Source organism: Hipposideros armiger, unplaced genomic scaffold, assembly GCF_001890085.2.
Source record: "Hipposideros armiger isolate ML-2016 unplaced genomic scaffold, ASM189008v1 scaffold_666, whole genome shotgun sequence".
NCBI lineage: Eukaryota > Metazoa > Chordata > Mammalia > Chiroptera > Hipposideridae > Hipposideros > Hipposideros armiger.
This window is the reverse complement of record NW_017732016.1, coordinates 797,242-820,810: the sequence shown is the minus strand read 5'-3', so window position 1 is coordinate 820,810 and position 23,569 is coordinate 797,242. Positions and strand designations below refer to the sequence as shown.

The 23,569-nt window shown below is 33.2% G+C and overlaps 1 protein-coding gene across 2 annotated transcripts in view; it reads left to right on the top strand.

The window, feature by feature from the left end:
• The window catches only part of FBXL5 (F-box and leucine rich repeat protein 5), a 46,008-nt gene that overhangs the window by 12,778 nt on the left and 9,661 nt on the right, over positions 1–23,569 (top strand). For both annotated transcript variants that reach the window (XM_019626341.1, XM_019626342.1), the window contains exons 2-9: positions 2,117–2,332; positions 5,317–5,412; positions 6,841–7,027; positions 8,852–9,034; positions 11,082–11,207; positions 13,914–14,062; positions 14,673–14,755; positions 15,624–16,352. In XM_019626341.1, the coding sequence (XP_019481886.1) occupies positions 2,117–2,332; positions 5,317–5,412; positions 6,841–7,027; positions 8,852–9,034; positions 11,082–11,207; positions 13,914–14,062; positions 14,673–14,755; positions 15,624–16,352 (1,769 nt within the window). The remainder of the gene's footprint in view (positions 1–2,116; positions 2,333–5,316; positions 5,413–6,840; positions 7,028–8,851; positions 9,035–11,081; positions 11,208–13,913; positions 14,063–14,672; positions 14,756–15,623; positions 16,353–23,569) is intronic.

Sequence of the window (23,569 nt, the reverse complement as noted above, 5' to 3'; positions counted from 1 at the left end):
CCATTTTAGTGCTTTCTTTTGATTTATCTCTTATTTTTGCTTGCTCATTTAAACTTTTTTTAAATAAGAAAACATAACATTATTTGCTGAAATTAGACACTAGTGAGTTTTGTTGTGATGTTATGTGGCATTTCTTGGGATTAAATCTATAACAATGCTTTAACCAAATTGCCCTGCCTGTTGTTTTTATATGGCTTAGGAACTGAGAATGATTTTTACATTTTTAAATAGTTGGAAAAAATCAAAAGAATACTATTTTATGATGTAAAATTATATGAAATTCAAATTTCAGTGTCCATAAATGAAGTTTTATTGGAATACAGCCACACTCATTTGTATGACTACTTTTGTGTTACAACAGCTGAATTAAATAGTTGCTACAGACAGTATGCATTACAAAACTTAAACTATTTACTGTTTGGCCCGTTACAAAAAAATCAAAATTGCCAACCCCTGTTCTAGATAATTTACTTGTTCATTGTGGCTACTGTTCATTGTCTGCTTTCCCTTCACTAGAATGTAAGCTCCATAAAGACAGAGATGTCTTTTTTTTTTTTTTTTTTAATTATGTATCCCAACCAGAAACAGTGCCTGGCTCATGATAGCTGCATTAACTATTTGGATAGAGTAAAAAATGCCTGGATTTATAAAAATGAATGATTAATTTTCAAAATGATGATAGCTAACATTTATTAAGTACTAATTTAATTCATTTTAATCACACAGGTACCATGTAAAGTACAGGTGTTGCTATTATTTCCATTTAACACCAAGAAGAAACTAAGACATTGAGGGAGAAAATTTAACTTACCTAGGGTTATAAAACTAAATAAATGGTAGAACTGGATCTGATCTTATAGAATCTGACTCTAGGTCTGGTTTTCTGTAAATGACTCTTACTACCTAGTCCATACTGCTTTTTACAGAAGGTACTTAGCTGTGACTAGTGGAATAGTTTTGCTTTAGGAGTTAGTCATCTTTTCTGATGGTTTGTCTCGAGCCTACTATTCCTTCTGAGAACAGGCAATTAAGACAGCTTAGTCTACGCTCCATTTTAGGAATACTACAATAGATAAGACTTTACAAAGCAAGTCTAGGAAGTACAGAGTTAGTAGCTTCTCCCTCTCCTTTTATTGTCTGTTGTTTCTAACCTAATCAGATTTTCCCTTTTAAAATGAATTTTGAAACTGAAATTGATATAATTGAAGGTAGATTTAATATGGAAATGGAGGTAATGGAGGATTTGAATAGTACTTTGAACTTTTAACTTGAATCAAGTTGGTAATATGTATGCTTTAAACATGAGAATTTAATGTTATGAAATGTAAAAAATTAAAATTATGTCAGAATAGTCATTTTCTCTTATTGAATAGTAGAATTAAAGAAAATGACAGTGCATATTTCTTCATATTTTCATTGATTTGTTTCTTTCCTTCAAGTGCATTTACTTTCTCATGCCCTGATGTACTAGGTTTCCACATTGTACTATTGCAGTGCCTGCACCCCAGGAAAGGACATGATTTCTTTTCTCCCCCCTCCCCATGATTTCTTATATAAGCTGCTAAGTGTTTATCTCAGTTTTCTTTAAAAAGAAAAAGTAGTTCCCTTAAAATTATTGAATAATGTTATAATAGCTCAATATTTTATAATTATTTTATGAATAGAGCAGGCTTATTTTGATATTAAAGTTTAAACAAACTATAATTGACTATTTTGAATTGTTTACATTGTAAAAGTAGTATAATAGCGTGAAGAACATTTCAAACAAAAAAGCACTTATCACATTCTAACAATTCACATTCAACTTTTTACATAGTTATTACATTATTATTGACTATATTTCTTATGCTGTACTTTACACAACTATTTTAATGTTTATATATAATTCTGGAGTATCTGTATTTAGTGTATGTATAGCTAATGGGATTTTAGGTTTGGAGGGACTCTGGTCTAATTCCTTTTATTTAAAGAAACTTTAAATTTAACCAAGTACTTTAATTTAACCAAGTATAGGGGAGGTATTATGTATAAACTAAACAGGAATGCATTTAAATATTTATTATTGGTGCATATTTACATGTATTTATTAGACCTTTCTTTTTAAATTTTTATTCAGCTTTCTAAAACCAACTTTTCCAACAACAATGATTTCCGTGCTCTTCTGCAGTCTCTGTATGCTACTTTTAAGGAGTTCAAAATGCATGAGCAGATTGAAAATGAATACATTATTGGTTTGCTTCAACAACGCAGCCAGACCATTTATAACGTGCATTCTGATAATAAACTCTCTGAGATGCTTAGCCTCTTTGAAAAGGGACTGAAGAATGTTAAGGTGAGTTGCAAAAATGGGCATCACAACTTGTGTCGTCTTTTGATATGTCATTGGCAAAACTCGTTAACGTTTTATAGTAAATAATGTTATGTTAAAGAAAAACAATATTTTGACACTTGTTAAAGATAGTAAGGAAGCCTTTATTCAAGGGGTTACTGTAGTGGGTTTTTGCAGTAGGAGAGAGAGATTGGGTTCAACTGTGAGTATAATACAAGGGCAAGTGGGGATTTATAGCCAAGAAGAAGGTTGAGGGGCTCAGGAAAATTACTAAGAGGAGACATTAAGGCTAGGGAGATAATTGCTAGACTGACTTGAAGGCAGACCAGGCTGATAAGATCTTAAGGGTGAATGGATATCAATGGTGTTAAGGTGCCAAATTGACTCAGGATGATTTTTAAAAAAATTTGACGAAGTCTGCCAAGGACAGAGCTTAAGGTTGGACCTAATTAAGAAGGGGGCTCAGTGGAACCTTTGTCAGTTATCTCTTTCTTACTGTATGTAAAATTCTGTAATGAATGCTAGTCCCCAAATCTTAAAGTTGTTTTTGAAGTTAAATTTTTAATTACCAAAAAATTTTTACTTTCTTATATTTGCTGAACTCTTAAAAGATATAATAAATGCAGTTACTAGTGACTAAAAATAAAACTATTACTTATAATGAGTAAACACTTTAATTTTATAAATTGTATTTTAAAATTCAGTGTTAACTAAAATATTTAATACATTTTCTTTTTCCATATTTTAGGGCACAGGGTTGGTTACACAGGATAATTTTTAATTGTATAACAAAGATATATTTGAGTATAGTTTAGGATAATAGAGAGATTTTCCTATTAATTATATTTGCATATTATAGGATATTTGAAATTTGGTCTTTGTTTATCCCCCTTGTGGCTTGGTGAAGCATAGACTTAAGTTGCAATTCTGTCAAACCACCATGCACCTGTCACATATAGAATTGTGTTCTAGAAAGACTGTTACGCAGTAAGGAAGAGGATGGCTTGAAGGGAAAGAAAAGTCTAAAGCAATAAGACTGTTATAAAAAAGTATGGCAATAATCTGGAAGAATACACAGTAGCTATTTGTTGGGAAGGTGGGAGATTGGATAGTGGTAAGGTATTGGGTAGTGATGATGGGAGATTACTTTTTATTTACTGCTCCTTTATATTATGTTCATGTATTACCTATTCAATAAAATGATTAAGATCTGTCTGCTATAAAGAAGAATGAAATTGTACCATTTGCAACGATATGAATGGACCTAGAGACTATTATGTTAAGTGAAATAAGTCAGTTGGAGAAAGACAAATACCATATGGTCTCACTTATATGTGTAATCTAAAAACTGAATGAACGAGCAAAGTAAACAGAAATAGTCTCAAAGATATAGAGGAAAAACTGATGATTGCTAGTTGGGAGGGGGTGGGGATAAGGGAGAAGGGAAGGGATTAGAAAGCACAAATTGGTAACTACAATATTGCCACGGGGATAGGAAAGACAGTTCGGGGAGAATAATTAATGTAAATGTTTTGTAGGGTATCAGATGGTCATGTCTTATTAGGGAGACCACTTCATGGATGGGTTAGAGGCTTGATCACTGCACTGTACACCTGAAGCTGATGTTGTATATTATTGTATGTCAACTATAATTGAATATATATATATAGTCACTGGATATGGAGTATAGTGTGGGAGTGGAGTCAATGGAATTGTAATAGATATGTATGATATGGGGGGAAGTGGGGTGGCGTATTGGGGGAGGGGGTTTTCATTTTCAGGGGTAAAAGGTATAACTATTGCACCATGTTGTACATCGGAAACTAATTTAAAAAAGGAAAAAGAAATCATTAAGATCTGAACTAAAGTAGTGACTAGTTGAGATAGAAGGGAGAGGACACACTGGAGAATTATGTAGGACCAGTAAACTTGATACAATGTATTGCTTGCATAAAAAGGGAGGCAGAAAGAAGAAAGGGAAAAGGGAATAAGAATGAGAATTGAGCCTGACTTCCAGAGAATATAGAAGATGCTTGGGGAATAAGCATCTTTGGGGAATAATTCATTATGGACAGGTTGGTTTGAACTGCTTGTGCAATTTAGGTGGGTATTGATTAATAGGAGGAGGCATAGATGGGTTTCAAGGTTAGAAGAATAATTCAGTTTGGAAAAGCAAATTTGATAATTATAAGCATGTAAGGAAAAGGAAGTCACTGGGCATGTTTATAGAAGATGTGTAAAGTCTTAAGAAAATAGGACATTGGATAGAATATTGGGAAGCAGTTGATAAATTAGTTCAAAAAGGAAATAAGCACTTAGCAGGGATAAAATATTTCCATATTTTAAGAGTTTCATTATTTTGTAAATTTTTCATATATTTTAAGTTTAGAGGGCTGATGTATAAGTGATGGACAAGTTACAGGGAGATGTGATCTTAGTTTATATAAGGAAGAACTTTTCAGCCCTTGTCCAGACTTAGAATGATTTACTTTAAGAGGTAGTGAACTCCTTGCCTTTAGAAGTTGATACCTTGTCTTCAAAAGTATATATGGTCTTCTGTAGCATAATATTAACAGGTATTCCAAATGGCTTAGATGACCTTAAAGAGATTTTTGTAATGATAGAGTCCAGTAGGCTCTTGTGGACTGCTTAGAGATATATTAAGAAAACTGACACACAGAAATGATATAAATATATGCATTGGAAATCAATACAGGTTTTGAGCAAATACTTGTTATTTTTGGATTTTTTAATGGCATTTTAAAAAAGAAGTGTCAGATCCCATTAGTCAAGGAATTCAAGGTTCTTTTAAAAGTTGTCTTAAGGGTGTCTTTTATGCTTAGAAAAGTAGTACAGAGACCACTTTGCTATTTGTCAGTCTATTTTTTTTAAGGTTTCATGTTGCATTTTAAACTGACTTCCTAGGATAAGGTATAATGTAAATCATGAAGCAAAACTGTTATAGAATATAATTTTTTTATTTGTAGAATGAATGTGAGCAGTTAAATTATGCAAAACAACTGAAAGAGAGATTGGAGGCTTTTACAAGAGATTTTCTTCCTCATATGAAAGAAGAGGAGGAGGTAAGCATAATTTTTCTTCCTTGTAATTTTGATTTATAAAATTTAAAAAATGTTATTTTGCTTTTAATTCTTCAAAATAATGCATAGGAAGATAAGCCTCCAGTTCATTTTAGGAAATGAGGAAAAACTGAAGGAGAAAAACAACAATTTTGTTCCCTCAGAGAGGTTGCTGCTTTTCACTGAATAAATGGTTTAATATATTTATTCAATAAATATTTTCTTATTATGCAGATGGCATTGTATTGAATGTTAAAAACTTGTTATGCCACCCTAATGCATTTTCAGACCTTTAGAGGATTCTTTAAACTTTCTTTGTATTTTCATGTTAAGCTTATAGAATTTTTAGTGTTCTTTTCTTTAATAGTGGATTTTAGTAATTAAATGTTAGTGTTAAACTTATCAGTTTTATGCCTAATACACAAAATATTGTATATTATGATATCACTGAATGGATGAGCAAAATATTTTCCCATTCACTTCTTTCTCTAAAGTGGAATGAAATCAGGGTAAGGAATAGAGAAAATAGTTTAGGAGGAACTAAATTCTTGTTCAGCAGTAAACCAGTTATCATAGTGATTCTCAACAATAGCTTCACCTTATAATCAGATTGGTACTTAAAAAAAACACAACAACAAAATAACCACTTTTAAGTCCTTTCCAGACCAGTTATTGCAACAAAAAACACAGAAAAATACGTCATGACTTATCCAATGACCCAATAAATCAGATGGGAGATATTGATATGGATATATTTGAAAGGCTCCCCAAGATATTGTAATAAGCAACCAACATTGAAACCACTGAGTTAGTAGAACAGTGTTTCTCAACCTGTGATGCACATCAAAATTATCTATGGAACTGTGAAAAAAGAAGGCTCCACCACTAAAGGTTCTAATTCTATAAATTGGAAGTTGGGACTGAGCATCTAAATATTTTAAAGAAGATTTCTCCTAGGAAAGATTGAATAGTTGATGGTCTCAGTAGAGCTCTGACTTTTTCTTAGTAGAGCTGTGACTTTTATGGTTCCAGTACACTGGGTATTATCTTAGAGGAGTTAAGAGGCCCTGTTTGGGTAGAGATCAGTTACTGTCATGGCAGAAGGCAGTTAACTGACCTAACCGTCTAACCAGAAGAGAATGATTAAGAGTGTGTGACAAGTTCTGTACAGGAAAACCTTCTGGTTCTGATACTTCGAAATTGTTTAGGGATTGACATTAGCCGGAGAATTCGTAGAGAGAAGGATCTTTTTGGTGATGCTCTTTTCTATAACTTTTGGATAAACCAACTCAGTGGTAACACTAAAATTTTTATCTCTTTGAAATAGGTGGTCATAATACTATACTTGAGCCATAAATAATTTAAAAGGTGTAGAGTAAAACAAAACTAATTAATAAGCATCTTCCCTTATGACTGTTTCATTTAATTTAGGTTTTTCAGCCCATGTTAATGGAATATTTTACCTATGAAGAGCTTAAGGATATTAAAAAGAAAGTGATTGCACAACATTGCTCTCAGAAGGATGCCGCTGAACTCCTTAGAGGTCTTAGCCTCTGGAATCAAGCTGAGGAACGACAGAAGTTTTTTAAGTATTCTGTGGATGAAAAGTCAGATAAAGGTGAGGTTCATATGTTTAGATAGCAAATGGCTTATTAGTTCCAAGGCCATTTGTTTCTTGTTGATATCAACTTTAGATTTTGAGGAATAATTTAAGCCATTTATCTTCAAGTATAAATTTAATTGAAGACAGTAGTTTTTATCTTAGAATTTAGTGTTGTCTGATAATTTAACATCTCATATATGTGGGCCATATGCAGTGCAGCGTTTCTTAAAAGAATTTATATGTAAATAATAAGATAATAATAATCCAATCAAAATTATTGGAAACTACCATATACTCATACAGAACACTTTTGCAGGATCACCCAACTTTTTGAGCTCCATTGACCATAGTGGCTGCTTTTATCCTTCCTTGTTGTCTTATCAGTTTTCCAAATTAGCTACACTTATAGTTTGAACTGCATCCCTTCCCATGCGTCATTGTCTTAGCTTGTATCCAGTCATTCACAGGGGAGTCAGTATGAGAGGCATAGTTTTTCTATGTAGTTATTTTGAAAAAACAAATGAAAAATGCAAATAAAATATTCCTGCTTTTTTCCTTAATAGACTAATTCCTCATTTTTATTCTTATTTATTTTTTATAGCTTTTCCTTTTAAAACATCATTAAAGAAAATTGGCATCCTTAGGCTACTAAAAATTCCTTTTCTGCTTCTAGATGGGCAATTGCAATGGCACTTCTGTTTAAAATAGCTTAAAATTCTTTGACATTGGTCCTATTTTTATTTAACGAAGTAGGGGAGATGCATGTTGAAACAAAAATGTTTTTGTAGGTTAAGCTATAATTAAACCCATAAAGCGTTATGCTTCACTCTGAAATTCAACTTGTGTCTTAGATACCAAGCCAAGACCTGTTATGTCTGGTTTAATTGTAATATAACGTGGGATTTAAAAGCATCACACGCCTAATTTTCCCACTCCTTCAAAGCAAATTATAGCTGTATTATTTTAAAAATATTTGCCATTTAAAAAGGGTTAGGTTAAAGTAATTTGATCATAGCATTTCTATATTTACGTTGCTTTGTGAAGACAAATCAGATATACAAGTCCTCATATTCTTCATAGTGCTTTAATGATAAATCTTTTATATTCTATATTCTTTATTGTAAACCTCATTTGCATTTTTCTTTCAGAAAATTGCTACTTAAGTAATACATTATAGGAAATTAGACATCTAATGACTACTTTCTACAATAGTTGCTGACAAAAAATTCCCAATAAATATATACCAGCATTAGAAATATTTATATTGTCTCGGCTGGCTCATAAATAATACATAAGTAGGGTAGGGCACCTGCAAGTTAAAGAATTCCGATTTCACAGACCTCTTATATGAAATGTGAAAATCAAATAGGATACATAAGGGAAATACTGACAGGGGTCATAATGCGTGAATGGAAAATGTTGTGACATTTGTGTGTGTCATTAAAATGCCTTGGAGATCTCATAATCTGGCCGGCTCTATACTTGTTGATTTAAAGCTGTATAACCTGTTGGATTCCTTTTTCAAACGATGCTTCTTATACTACAAAGTGAGTATTGTTTTTTCTGTAACGCCTTTGTAAGAGGAAGTTGACTCTGTGTTCATTATTGTTGCTCACACTGATGAAATATGATTTGGGCCATGATAGTTTAACCCTACTGGTCCTTAACAAGTTTAACATCTCCATGTTGCCTGTAATCCATGTTATTTCCTTTTCACATCTTGCAAGCAGGAAGAAGTGGACCTTAGGCACTGGGTTTTATTTCTAGAAATGTGATTGTAATTTCTTACTGCATTTGTTCTTATAGCCTTTAATGTTAAAGTTTTCTTTTTTATTTCAGAAGCGGATGTGTCAGAGCAATCCACAGGTATAACGCATCTTCCTCCTGAGGTAATGCTGTCAATATTCAGTTATCTTAATCCTCAAGAATTATGTCGATGCAGTCAAGTAAGCACTAAATGGTCTCAGCTGGCAAAAACTGGATCGCTGTGGAAACATCTTTACCCTGTTCACTGGGCCAGAGGTAGGTAAATGGGACTTTTAGTTTGTTTTAAAAATATTGCCATCTTTTATTTAGATGAATACTCATAGACATCACTATAAGCATGGCAGGGGAGGGAAACTGAAAGGTTGACTAAAAATAGATTTCATAGTTAGATTATGTGTTCTTTGTATGCATTTTTAAAAAGCTAGCAATGTTGAAGTATTCATGGGTGCATTGTGTGAGGTGCGCAATTTCTTTTAAAATAGGAAAAAATAGTTGGAGAGGGAATGCAAAATAATTGGCAAAATGTTGATCATCATTGAAGATAGATGACTAGTACATGAGTATTCATTATGCTACTTTTTTAATGCTATTTTTTACTTCCTACTTTGACTGTGTTTAGAATTTTCTCTAACAGTTAAAAGTAAAATTAATAGGTTATCAGAACAGCTCTAAATAATTAGATTATTTGAATATTTAAAAAATACAGAATAAGTTAATTATTTAAAATTTAAAAATGAGGTGCCATTATGGCTCCATTTTGGTACTGGCTCAAAATAACTAACCCGTTTTTGTCTTTAGCATATTTTTGGGGGGGATTAATAATGTTTCATTTTATAAATCAAAATTTCATGTTAATTTCATGTGGTAAGTTACTTTTATATGTGAACAATTAAAGAACATTTTCTTTTCATGAGCATAAATGCAGTCATGGGATAAATGCAGCTAATATTGCATATATTTTTTGTCACTGAATTAAAATAATTTCTTCTAGGTGAGTATTAACCCAAAATTCATATTAAGTTTTTCTTAGTTTTCTATAATTTGTCACGTTGACTTGAAAATACATATTTCTTACATAATTAAATTAGGAATCTGATTTTAAAAGTTTTATTTTTTTACATATATATGTAGCAATTTTGAAATAAGCTGATGCTAAATATTTAATATTTTTTGAATGACGCTATTTGGAGTATTGGGTAAACTTAATATGATCCAAATGATTAGAATTACTATTTTTATGTGGAATAATTTTTTCTGTTGTAGGATAATGAAATATTAAATGAAAGTCAAACAAGGCAAATATGGATATTTCAAATACTTTTTTCTTTAGCTATATTTTTAATTATGAAGACTTCATTATTAGGAATTAATACATAAGTAGTTCTATTTGATATAAAGATCAAATGTGATAATGTTGTGCTAGACTTCTATGAAGTTAACTGTATCTTAATATGCTTCTTTTTTATTCCTGTTTCAATATGCTTAAAAAGTTCACTAAAAATGGTTTTTATATACTTATAGTATTTGTTTCCAGTGGTTCTCACTCAGAATTGATTTTACCCCCCTCCACGGGATGCTTTGAAATGTCTGTGGAGACCTTTTTTTTTTGTCCCTTCTGGGGGATTATGTGTACTGGCCTCCAGTGGGTAGAGGCCAGGGTTGCTGCTAAACAGCCTACAATGCACAAGATAGCCCCCCACAACAAAGAATAACCCAGCCTGGACTATCAGTAGTGTCCAGGTTCAGAAACTCTAATTTAGATGTAGTGCTGGGGGTTCAGTAAATTAATTCTGCATTCTCTCTCACTTCACGTAATTTAGTTGCAGTGTATTCTCCAGGATCTTTCAATTTATGGTTTAGCTTTACCTTAGTTAATCTTTCCCTTTGACTTCTCTGTTCCCACCTGAATTGCTGACTAATTCACTATTCAGCAGAAAGTCTTGCTTCCTTTTGTTTATTAGCTGTCATCATACTGAAGGTATTGCTGGAGCCAGTGTGAAGCCACAGTAGGACAAGGTTAGGTTGTTTTTAGTGATTTCTAAAATTGCATGTAAGACTATTGATAGTTATTTTTCATAGTTCTTTTTAGTGTGTCTGAAATTGAATTCTTTGCTTATTTAAGTGTAATTTTTTCTTTAACCACATGGAATTTTTGACAGTTTACTGACCCATTACCTAGGGCTTAAATTTTTCTGCGTGCAGATATTTTTATTGTAAATAGGTTTTTTGTTTTGTTTTTGTAATGTTAGTCAATCACATCTTATTTTGTTCCTCTTGTTCCTCTTGTTGATTTGTTGAGTAGGTGACTGGTATAGTGGCCCTGCAACTGAACTTGATACCGAACCTGATGAGGAATGGGTGAAAAATAGAAAAGATGAAAGTCGTGCTTTTCAGGAGTGGGATGAAGATGCCGATATAGATGAATCTGGTAAGCTGTGTTTGGAATTAAAATTATTACATGGTGCTTTAATAATGATTATTATATTTAACATTCAAGTACTTAGGTGTTAAAATTTATGTATTTTGCATTTTCTGAAGAAACTGTTGTTTTTAAGCCTACTACTTTTTAAAATTTGAAAGAATAATCAGTAAATTTAAAATGCATTCTGTTTGAAGTAATTTTTAAATGTGTATAGGGTTGTTTCCTATATGTTTTTACATTTAAATACTTTAAAAACTCAGAAAATTATGGCTGTTTTTCTTATTGAAACGTACATTATAGAACTTTGCAGTTTACAGTGTTTTTTTAGGACCACTTCATTTGATCAGTTCAATAGTATTGAATCATCTGTGGCATAGGAAGGAGCATGAGGCTGTTGAATCTGTTCATTCATTTGTGAACAGTCATACCACTTGCCTCATATGGGGGTTGTAGAATCGAGAAGTCATATATATGAAAATTCTTTGCAAATGTTAAAGGGTTATATAAACTAGTGTAGCCATTCGTTAGCACTGTGGGAGAATTCAAGGGTAAATAAGACTTTTTCTGTACCCTTAAAGAACTCATGGGTGAGAGTTTAGAATACATGATTCTTAATTCAAAGTACATAATGAAAAATGCATTTTAATGGAGGTGTGGAAAGATACTATTTGGGACTATGGAAGAGGAAGACAAAGTTTGGCTTTGATATTATTCAGATAAAAATTAACGGATAAGATATTCTTCTACTTGGTAAAATTGAACCTGTAGGAAATTTTTATTTATATAAGTTGCCCACTTAAAAAAAGTAAGCTGCTCTGGCAGAAGAAGTAAACATGTGGAAAGGAAGGACTATAAATATAAAGATTATTCTTTTAGTAGCAAGCTTATTTTTATGAAATGAAGGTGCCACATTTTGGTATACTTTTGAATGTTTGGAAGGTGCTATATAAGAAAGAAAGAGGTCTATTCCGGTTAGATTTGGTGATGTGCTTCACCCTGTGGCAGGCACTTTCTGGGCATGAGGTTAATAGTGAACAAAAAGTTGGGGGAAAATCTCTGCCCTTGTTTAGCTTAAAATTTGGAGAAGTAGGCAGACAATAAACACAGGCAAAATACATACTATATTAGACAGTATCAGGTGTTATGGAGAAAAATAAAGAAGGAAAGAGTGCCAGGAAGAGAGAAAAGAAGTTATGATTTTAAATAGAGTGATTAGTTAAGGTCCCATGAGAAATCTGAGCAAAGACCTAGAGAAAGTAAGGTCTTTACTCAGATGTCACTTTAGGGAAGACTTGATTTATCCTGCAAAATTGATTCATAATAGCCATGTTGAGTTTTAAAGGCTTTACCAAACTTAGTGTGTCTCAACACTTGAAGATAGCCAGAGAAGGCTGTTGTTTTCCTTCGTATTGAAAGGGAAAGGTTAAAGCTATAATGATCAAGCCTTTCTAAGGTAAGAAATGTGTTTAGTTGTTTAGTGCTTATAAGGCTAACCTTTGGATAGACCATCTATGTTAGTGGTTTTTCAGCTTAGCTGTCTTTGCCAGTCTTGCTGAGAAGTTATTGTTCTTCATGGGATGTTTAAAATTTTTTAAGATTTCACAGTGACCAATACATGTTTAGATATGGAGGCCCACAGAAACAAGAATCACTTGGGAGTAAAATTATAGTAGAATAAATAGGGTTAACTAGAAGTTATTTTTATCCTGTATTTTACATGTCTGGCTAAAGGAGGAATTTAGTATAATATCTGTAAACATAGAATCATTGGTTACAAATTCAGAATTATTCTTTCTACTTATATTCCTCTTGCCAGCTACATTTTTTTTTTTTTACAAAACTTTCTTAACTTATTCTGTTAAACTGTTTTATATTTAGAGACATTCAAGTTACGTCTTCAAGTAAGCATAACAACAATAGGACCCTGAGAAAGGTGATCAAGTTACTAGTTCATTCTTTTTAGTATAGGTAGTGTGTTTTTTTCCTTATATCAAATTGGAGTTTGTAGTTTTTTTGTTGTTACAGTAGTGCATCCTGTTGTAAACATCCAAGTTCTACAGAAGTTATTCAGCAAAAAGCAAAAGCCATGCTCATTTTTAACTTCCTAAAAATTCTAATGTACTTTCCTTTGCTTGATTTATTATGACCAGGCTAACTTGTTTTAAATCTCTTCTACTGGGTTGTTGGAAAAGTCGTGATGCATTTTTGCAACAAATACGTCATGACTTCCGACAACCCAATAGCTTTATGTCCCTTTTATTCAGGTAAAATAACGAATGATACTTTTATTGTGGCACATTTTTCTTTTGACATATTCTCTTGAAGAACTCATACTATTTTTCAAGAATTCAGTTTTTTTTTCCGAAACTGTTTTCAGTACCTGAAACTAGCGTTATTTTTTCTTTTCCTCTACTACCTACCTTGATATGAAAATCACCTTGAACCTTGAAGTATATGAAAAAAAAAATCTTCCTTCTCATTGTTAACCTTCCCCCCCCCCCTTTTTTTCTTTTGCCTCTTTTTAATTGATGCCAGACCTGTTAAATATTAAGTCCTGGAAGAGTGAGACCTTGTCCATTGAACTTGCTTTGCATACAAAAGTGAGTTTAAGGCTAGCAAACAGTATTTCATATTTAATGATTTGGTGATTCCTTGAGTAGCCTAATTATAATTAGTGTATCAAGTTCTTAGACTTTTGAATTCATTTTACAGAAGAGTCTGCAGAGGAATCGATTGCTATCAGCATTGCACAAATGGAAAAACGTTTACTCCATGGCTTAATTCATAATGTTCTGCCATATGTTGGTACTTCTGTAAAAACTTTAGTATTAGCATACAGCTCTGCAGTTTCCAGCAAAATGGTATGTATAAATTAGCACTAGTTCGGGTATTAACAAAAAGTAGCAATGATCTAAATTTAGTTTACTTATTCCTGAGTTTAATTAAGGAAAAAAAGACTACCCATGAGAATTCCTTCCCATGGGGAGGTATACACTGCTCACTTTCATATTATTTCATTTCAATTCTCACAGTAATCTTTGTACATAGATGTCATTGTCTACACATTCTAGAAAAGGATACAGAGACTAGGAGAGGTTAAACAATGTATTCAGTTTTGCAAATGTTAAGTGATGAAGCCCAGTTTTGTATGATTCTTTATAATATGTGAGGCCTGGTAAGATGGGCAAGTCAGATTCAATCTCTGTTTTATAGAAATGTATCTTGTGATGTCCTGCATCAGAATCTCTTGGGTGTTCCTTAAAAGTCTAAATTTTCTGGGTCTCATCTCATAGTTACTAAAACAGATTTTCTGGGGTTTGAACCCAGAATATATATTGGTAATGCATATTTGAAGTCATTTTTACATGCACAAAAGTTTGAGAGCCGGTGGATTATATTATTTATTAAAAGTTATCAGTCTCTTGTCTAACTAAAAGTCTGTAGGTCTTCACAGTGGCTTTTTTCTCTTAGGTTAGGCAGATTTTAGAGCTTTGTCCTAACCTGGAGCATCTGGATCTTACCCAAACTGACATTTCAGATTCTGCGTTTGACAGGTTAGTTATTTTTGAATATTTAAATATGACTTTTAACTACGAATCAGTAGAACTGTCCCTCATTTGCATAATTGTAGTTTAATCATAGTACTGTTTTTTACTTTCAAATCATAGTCACTTATGGTTATAACTTGATAGCATCCTCCAGTCCTTTGCCATGTGTCAGTAGGTCCCCACTGATCCAAAACTCCAGTCTGTATCACCCTGTCATTATAGTCCTGTACTGTGTCTAGGCCTTTGAGCCTTGCTGTGCAACCATGTAGATTGGCTCTGATGTTTTTAAGAAGTTTTCAGTTTCAGTTGGGTTCCAAGAACCCTTTGGCATAGTTCCCTGTTACATTCATCATATTCTGAAATTGTAACATCTTCTTCAAGCTACACTCTTCACAGATTTATTTCTTCGGATGCCATCAATTTCCTTCCTAGTCTGTCTCGCTTTCCTCTTTTCACCCTAGCGTTTCTATTAGCATCTCTCTTCCCGTTTTAAAGGGAGAGGTGCGCTCTTCTCCTGCTAAGGCTAATACTCGACCAGTTCCGAGAGCTTGTTTACTCTGGATCTTCTTCCATTAGTCATTCTTTCACGTGTGTACAGCCTTTCCTCTGCTGTTTACGTCTCAGTAAAATAAACTTGTAAGTCTTCTCCTTTCCAACCCTTCTGTTAGATTAGCAATACCCTTAGTTCCTAGTTACTCTTACTGTGTTTCGATCTCTAACATCTAAAATAGTGCCTGACAATAAATATTCAGTAATTGATTAATCATGTTACATTAAAAAATTTTTCTTTATTTTCCACCTACTTACATATAGGCAAATTCTTTTGAAGAATTTAACAATATCCACTAACAGTCTTGTTATCTCTTAATTATAGTTGGTCTTGGCTTGGTTGCTGCCAGAGTCTTCGGCATCTTGATCTGTCCGGATGTGAAAAAATCACAGATGTGGCTCTAGAGAAGATTTCTAGAGCTCTTGGAATTCTGACATCTCATCAGAGTGGCCTTTTGAAAACTTCTACAAGCAAAATTACTTTGACTACATGGAAAAATAAAGACATTACCATGCAGTCCCCCAAGCAGTATGCTTGTTTGCATGATTTAACTAACAAGGGCATTGGAGAAGAAATAGATAATGAACACCCCTGGACTAAGCCTGTTTCTTCTGAAAACTTCCCTTCTCCTTATGTGTGGATGTTGGATGCTGATGATCTGGCCGACATTGAAGATGCTGTAGAATGGAGACACAGAAATGTCGAAAGTCTTTGTGTAATGGAAACAGCATCCAACATCAGTTGTTCCTCCTCTGGTAGTTACAGTAAGGATATCATTGGACTAAGGACTAGTGTCTGTTGGCAGCAGCATTGTGCTTCTCCAGCCTTTGCATATTGCGGTCATTCGTTTTGTTGTACAGGAACAGCTCTAAGAACTATGTCAGCACTCCCAGAGTCTTCTGCATTGTGTAGAAAAGCATCAAGGACTAGACTGCTTAGGGAGAAAGACTTACTAATTTACTCTGGGAGTGAAAAACCTGATCAAGAGACTGGACGTGTACTTCTGTTTCTCAGTCTGTCCGGGTGTTATCAGATCACAGACCATGGTCTCAGGTAAGTAATCAGTTGCAGAGTATTAGGAAATGGACATGTCCTCATTCTTTAATAGAATATAAAAACTTGAATCTAAGTCATGCCTTTTAGCTGACTTATTTAACCAAAGAGCTAACCAAGATCTGTTTTACTTCAAAGCATTGGAACAAGATAACTTCAGCATGAAGTTTCATTGCAGTCAGTTTAAATCCTTTGTGATATATGGAAGAACATAAATTTTAGAAATACTTAGCAAATGCCTACAGCACATTTTCTAAGGTGCTTTAGTGGATGTAAAGGTGAATATGATAAGGACTTTTACCTTCAAGAACTTATAATAGAGAAGAAAATATTTATACCATATTCTGTTGTTGTATATTATTTATGTACATTCTTTAAGAGATTTGAATAAAGATTCTGTGGGGATCAAGAAGAGAGACCTCTCTTCCAATGGTGGTCAACAGTCAGAAAATTTAATGAAGAAATGGCACTGAATTGAACCCTGCAGAAAGACGAAGGATTTTGATAGGTAGCAGTGGGGATCACTTGAGCGTGCATCAGAGCACTGTTGTACCTGCTGTTAGGTTATTTGCTGTGGTTGTTCTCAACATGAATAATGTATAATAATTGATTATCTTTGATATGAGTCTTTGGAAATTGATTATGTGTTTTTTGTTTTACCTTGTAATAGATTTGAATTTTACTAAGGTTCTTTAATAATGAGGTTAAACACTGAAAATTCATCTAGCATAAAGCCTTATACTCCCTCTTTTAAGTATGGTCTTTAACAGATTAAATTGAACTCATTTTCAAAGGAGACTTGGTATTCCAGTTTGGTTGTAGTGAAGGATATGTATTGGGAAAGTGTGGGAGATTATGACAGAGTTTGAATTCGGGGCAGCATTCCTTTAGAGGAGGGGGAACACATAGGAACTATCTTATCTGATATTATTTGGACTGGTAGATAATCAAAGTCTGCAATCTGAGTGCAAATGATCTCTTTTTAATCAGCTTATCTTGAAGGAATCTTTCCAAATCATTTAGATATTCACTGAGCACCCACTGTTGCCCTGTCCTAATTACCAGGGAGCCATAGTATAAGACAGATTTTCTGCTTTCATAGAGTTTATAATCTAATGGTAGAAATAGACAATAAACATATAATATCAAACTGCATGTTCTGAAGAAAAGTATGGTAGGGTTACAGGATAGAGAATACTTAGAATGCTGCTTCATATTTGATGGACAGGAAAGGCCTTGAAACAAAGCATTTTTTCAGTAGAGATATGAATGAAGTTAGTATATTTTGTGTGCATTTCCTTGGAAAGAAACTAAGGAAATAGAAAATACAAATTTAATATTTAGAAACAACTTTTTTGCATTCATTATGTTGGTTTAAAAAGTATTTCAGTTAACCAGTCACAAAACAGAACAATTGGTGTCAATAGGTTTGAGAACAAATACAGTTCATGCAAATATTCAACTTAACTTCTGGGAACAGAAGAGCTCAACTTAGGGGAACAGACGTGCTAGTTGGGAGCATTCAGTGTATCCTTTAGTATTAGTCATTATGTTTTATTCAGGGATAAATAGCATGAGTTTGGCAAATTGGTTGTATTGGGCTTGTTAAAAACATTAACTTAGAAATGTAGGTTGAAAATCAAAGTTTCAAACTAAATCAAAGCCATAAGGAATAGTGTCGTGTGCAGTCTTAATGTAACATTTTAAAGTTTTCATAGGAATGCAATAAATCTTGGCTGTCATTGAATAAAGATAGCCTCTTAATGTAAATCTCAACCTTCTTTGGCCCCCTCACATTGCCAGTATTGTTTTGGTACAAACTATTCTTTCTTTCCTTGAATCCAAGGCAACTGCTCTTTAATTTTTTTGCAGACAGATTATATAGTTGGGTCTTACTTTTTTTTTTTTTTTTAAGCTGAGCCATCCTGCCACCAGTTGGCAGCTCAGCAGCTGCTTAGCTCGGGCCAGGCATCGAACCGCTGTTGCTCAGAGCTCAAACTCTTGAGCGAGCTCTTAACCAACTGAGCCACTCAGCCGGCCCTGGGTCTTACTTTTTTTATCCAGCCGAACATTCTTTGTTATTTAATTGACCTGTTTAGACGATTTGCATTTAATGTAATTATTGATATGGTTAGATTTATGTCTACCATCTTGCTGTCTGCTTTCCCCTTGTTTCATCTTTTTATTCTTGTTTTGTCTCTACCTGATGTCTTGGATTTATTAAGTACTTTTTAGTATCTATTTTATGTGCACTGTTAGCTAGTACCTCATTTACTGGGTTGTTGGAAAAGTTATGATGCATTTTTGCAACGAAAAACAGAGAAAAAATACGCCATGACTTTTCCGACAACCCAGTATATAGTGTTTGCCTCAGGATTTGTATGCATCTTTTAAAAATTGTGGTAAAATATCCATATCATAAAGGTTACTATTTTAACCATTTTTAAGTATACAACTCTGGCATTAAGTACATTCACAATGTTGTGTAACCTTTATCACTATTTACAAGACTTTTTTACCACTCGAAGCAGAAAATCTGTAACTATCAAGCAATAATTCCTTATTTTCCCATCTTTCCAGCATCTGGTAATTTCTATTTCACTTTATGCCTCTATGTATTTGCATTGTACATGATAGATAACATCATATAAGTGGAGACATACAAAACTTGTCCTTGTCTGGCTTACTTCATTTCACTTAACATAATGTATTCAAGGTTCATCCATGTTGTAGTATATATCAGAATTTCATTTCTTTTTATAGCTGATTGTTCTACTGTATTTATATACCACATTTTGTTTATCCATTCATCATTGATTTCATCATTGGTGGACACTTGGTTTGTTTCTACCTTTTATCTGTTTTGAATAATGCTACTGTGAACATTGACATGCACGTATTTGAGTCCTTGTTTTCATTTCTTCTTTAATTTCTTTAGCAATATTTTGTAATTTTCAATATATAAGTCTTTTGCCTTGGTTAAATTCATTAAGTATTTTAATCTTTTTGATGCTATTTAAGTGGAATTGTTTTTCTTTCAGATTGTTCATTGCTAGTATATAAGAATAGAAATGATTTTTGCATGTTGATTTTGTATCCCGCTACTTTATAGAATTTGTTTATTAACTTTAATGTTTTTGTGAATTCTTTATAGAGTTTTCTACATATAAGATCATGTCATACACAAAGATAATTTTACTTCTACCTTTTCAATCTGGATGTTATTTGTTTATTTTCCTAGTCCAATTGCTCTGGCTAGAACTTCCCAGCACTATGTTAAATGGAAGCATTGTTAGTGAGTATCTTTATCTTGTTATTCCTAATCTTAGGGGAAAAGCTTTTAGTCTTTGACCATTGAGTATGTTAGCTGTGGGTTTTCCAAATATGGCCTCTGTGATGTTGAGGAAGTTTTCTTCTTTCCCAGTTTGCTGAGTGTTTTTATCATGTAAAGGTGTTTGATTTTGTCAGATGCTTTTTCTGTATCAATTGAGATTATCATGTGTTTTTTCCCCCCTTCATTCTATTAACATGGTGTATTATGGTGTGTTAAGTTGATTGATCTTCATATTTTGAACCACCCTTGCATTCCTGAGATAAAACCCACTTGGTCATGGTGTGTAATACTTTTAATATGCTACTAGATTCAGTTTGTTAGTATTTGTTGAGGGTTTTTGCATCTATATTTATAAGGAAAATTTGGCCTGGAGTTTCTTTTTCTTGTGCCTTTGTGTCACATTGGTGTCAGGATAATAATACTGGCCTCATAGAATGAGTAGGGCGTGTTCTACCTCTTGAGTGTTTTGGAAGAGTTTGAGAAGGATAATTGTTAATTTTCCCTTAAATGTTTAGTAGAATTCACCAGTGAAGCCATCTGATTTAGGCTTCTTAGCTGGAAGGTTTTTGGTTACTAATTCAATCTTCTTGTTATAGGTTCTGATTTTCTCTTTTTTTTTGAGTCAATTTTGGTACTTTTTGTGTCGGGGATTTTTCCATTTCATCCAGGTTATACAATTTGTTGGCATACAAGTGTTCACGGAACTATTTTATAATCCTTTATGTTTTTCTAACCCCCCCCTGTCGGGTACAACTGATCTCACAGATTCATTGCACACAAATTTTCAAATATCAAACAGTTAAGTATCGTGACTCATCGCTTCCGTATCTTCCCCCTCTACTGTAATCTATCGCCAGTCCTGTTTGTGACTTAGTATATAGTAAAGATGTATTTCATAGCGGCATCTTTGTGTGCAATGAATCTGTGAGATCAGTTGCTCCCGACAGAGGGTTAAAATTGGTAGTAATGTTCCAAAGTCTATTTCTGACTTTGGTGATTTGAGTCCTCTTTCTTTTTTTCTTAGTCAGTCTAGCTAAATGCTTGTCAATATTGTTGACCTTTTCAAAGAACCAACTTTTACCTAATCTCATTGATATTTCTTCATTATGTTTGTATTCTCTATTTTTTTTAAAAAAATCTCCTCTAGTCTTTATTTTTTCTTCTGCTAGCTTTTGGGTTAGTTTGCCCTTTTCTAACTTGTTAAGGTGTTCAGTTAGGTTATTGATTTAAGATCTTTTTTGATGTTAGTGTTTACAACAGTATCCGAGCAGCTTTGGCATGTTGTGTTTTTGTTTTCATTCATTGTGTGTGTGTGTGTGTATATGTGTCTGTGTGTGTGTGTGTCTGTGTGTGTGTGTGTTTTCTTTGGTACATTGATTATTTAATAGTATATTGTTTAACTTCTATGTATTAGCAAGTTTCCAGTTTTCTTTATGTTACTGATTTGTATTTTGATTCCATTGTGAACATAAAATATACTTTGTATGAGTTCAACCTTTTTAATTTATTAAAACTTGTTTTCTGGCTTAACATGGTCTTAGAGAGATATGAATGTGCTTTCTGCTGTTCTTGGGTGAAGAGTTCTATATATGTCTGTTAGGTCAAATTTGTTTATAGTGTTATTCAAGTTCTATAGTTCCCTCCTGATCTTCTGTCTAGTTATTATGTCCATTATCGAAAATGGGGTATTGAAGTTTCCAACTGTTTTTGTGTAACTTTCTATTTTTCCCTTTGGTTCTGTCGATTTCTGCTTAAAGTATTTTGGGGTTCTGTTGTTAGGTGTGTATATGTTTATAATTGTTTTATCTTCCTGATGTAGTGAAACTTTTGTCAGTATATAATATCCTTCTTTGTCTCTTGTAACCTTTTTTTAATTTAAAGTCTCTTTTTGTTTGACAATAGTATAGCTACTCTGGCTCTCTCTTGTTTACTTTTTGTATGGACAATGTTTTTTCATGTTTTTACATTTAACTTCTGTGTCTTTGCATCTAAAGTGAGGTCTCTTATACATAGTATATACATGGATCATGCTTTTTTAATCAAGTCTGCTAATCTCTGCCTTTTAATAGGAGAGTTTGATTGATTTACATGTAAAGTAATTACTAATAAGGATTTACTTATGCCTCTTTAGTGTATTGGTTTCTTGGACTGATATAACAAAGTACCACAAATTGGGTCATTAAAATATAGAAATTTTTTCTCTCACAGTTCTGGAGTTCCAAAATCAAGGTGTTGGTCAAACCATGCTCCATCTAAAATCTCTAAGGGAGGATCCTTCCTCAACTCTTTCAACTTCTGGTAGACCCCAGTGTTGCTTGGCTTGTGGCAGCATAATTCCAGTCTCTGCCTCCATCTTCACATGGCCATCTTCCTTCTGTGTCTATGTATCTATGCTTCTGCACTTGACATTCTCCATGTGTGTGTGTGTGTGTGAGAGAGAGAGAGAGAGAGAGAGAGAGAGACACACACACACACACACACACACACACACACACACACACCCCCCCCAAGGGAGCACACGTGCGCGCGAGCGAGAGAAATTTCCCCCTTATAAGGACACCAGTCATATTGAATTGAGGCCCACCTTAATGACCTGATCTTAACCTGATTAAATTTACAAAACACCCTATTTCCAACCAAAGTCACATTTAGAGATACTGAGGGTTAGACTTCAACATATCTTTTTTGGGTGGAGAGGACACAATTCAATATATCTCACCAGTGTTTTTTTTTCTTATTGTTTTTGTTATTTTTCCTTTTAGCGCTTTATTTTGGCTATGCTAGTTGTGCCTTCCAAGTCCACTTATCATTTTTACAACATCTAATCACTGCTAATCTCATTTTAGTGTATTTTTATTTTAGATATTGTTTTTTTTCTTTTTCTAGAAGTTTCATTTGGTGCACTTGTGCTCACCTCCCTATGTATACACATACATATAAATATATAACATATATAATAATACATTTAAATATATAAAAACACAGAAAATATGCAAATATATTTTTCAGTTTCTCTCATTATATTTAGATATATATTTAATTTCTTGAGCATATATAAAATATAAAAGCTGTTTTAAAAGTCATTGTCTACTAATTCCATCATCTTTATCATTTATTGGTCTGCTTCTATTCATTGATTTTTTTTTTCCTGATTCTTAGAATGTCTAGTAGTTTTTTATTTGATACCAGATAATGTGAATTATACATTGTTGAATTCTGGATTTTGTTCTAGTCTTTTAAAGATTATTACTTTTGAATCACTTCCTGGTTTATACTATTTCTATAATTTATATACATTTCTATAACATTTTTTTTCCTTTGACATGAATTGTTAATACTTCGTTTAAATGTTTCTTTCCCTTGTTGAGGGCAGAACATTTTATAATTTATGTATTTTATAATCTTGAATTTACTGTTTTGGTCTGTGCCTGACATACTTGGGCATTGGTGGTAGACTAGGGAGATCTTTCTAGAATGCATTTCTTATTACTTGTTATTATTTCTCTATCTAAACCTTTTAGTGAGTCCTACTGCCTTTGGGTTAGAGTCTAAATTCTTGGCCCTTGGCCCTCTGTAGTTTATCTCTTGTTACCTTCCTTAACTTTTTACTTCCTTACATCCTCATCTCTGCCAAAAAAAGACATCAGGTAAACATCACACACACACACCGCCCCCACACACAGACCCCCCCCCACACACACACACACCCTCTAGCCATACTCAGCTATTTTCTCCAAGGCACCATTTTTTGTCTTGTCTTCAGATGTTTGCATTTGCTGTCTATAACATACTTTTTTTTTTTTTTTAAAGATTTTATTGGGGAATTGGGGGAGGGGAACAGACAAGTTGCTGTCCTTTTGTTCTTCAGTCTAGTTGTGGAGGA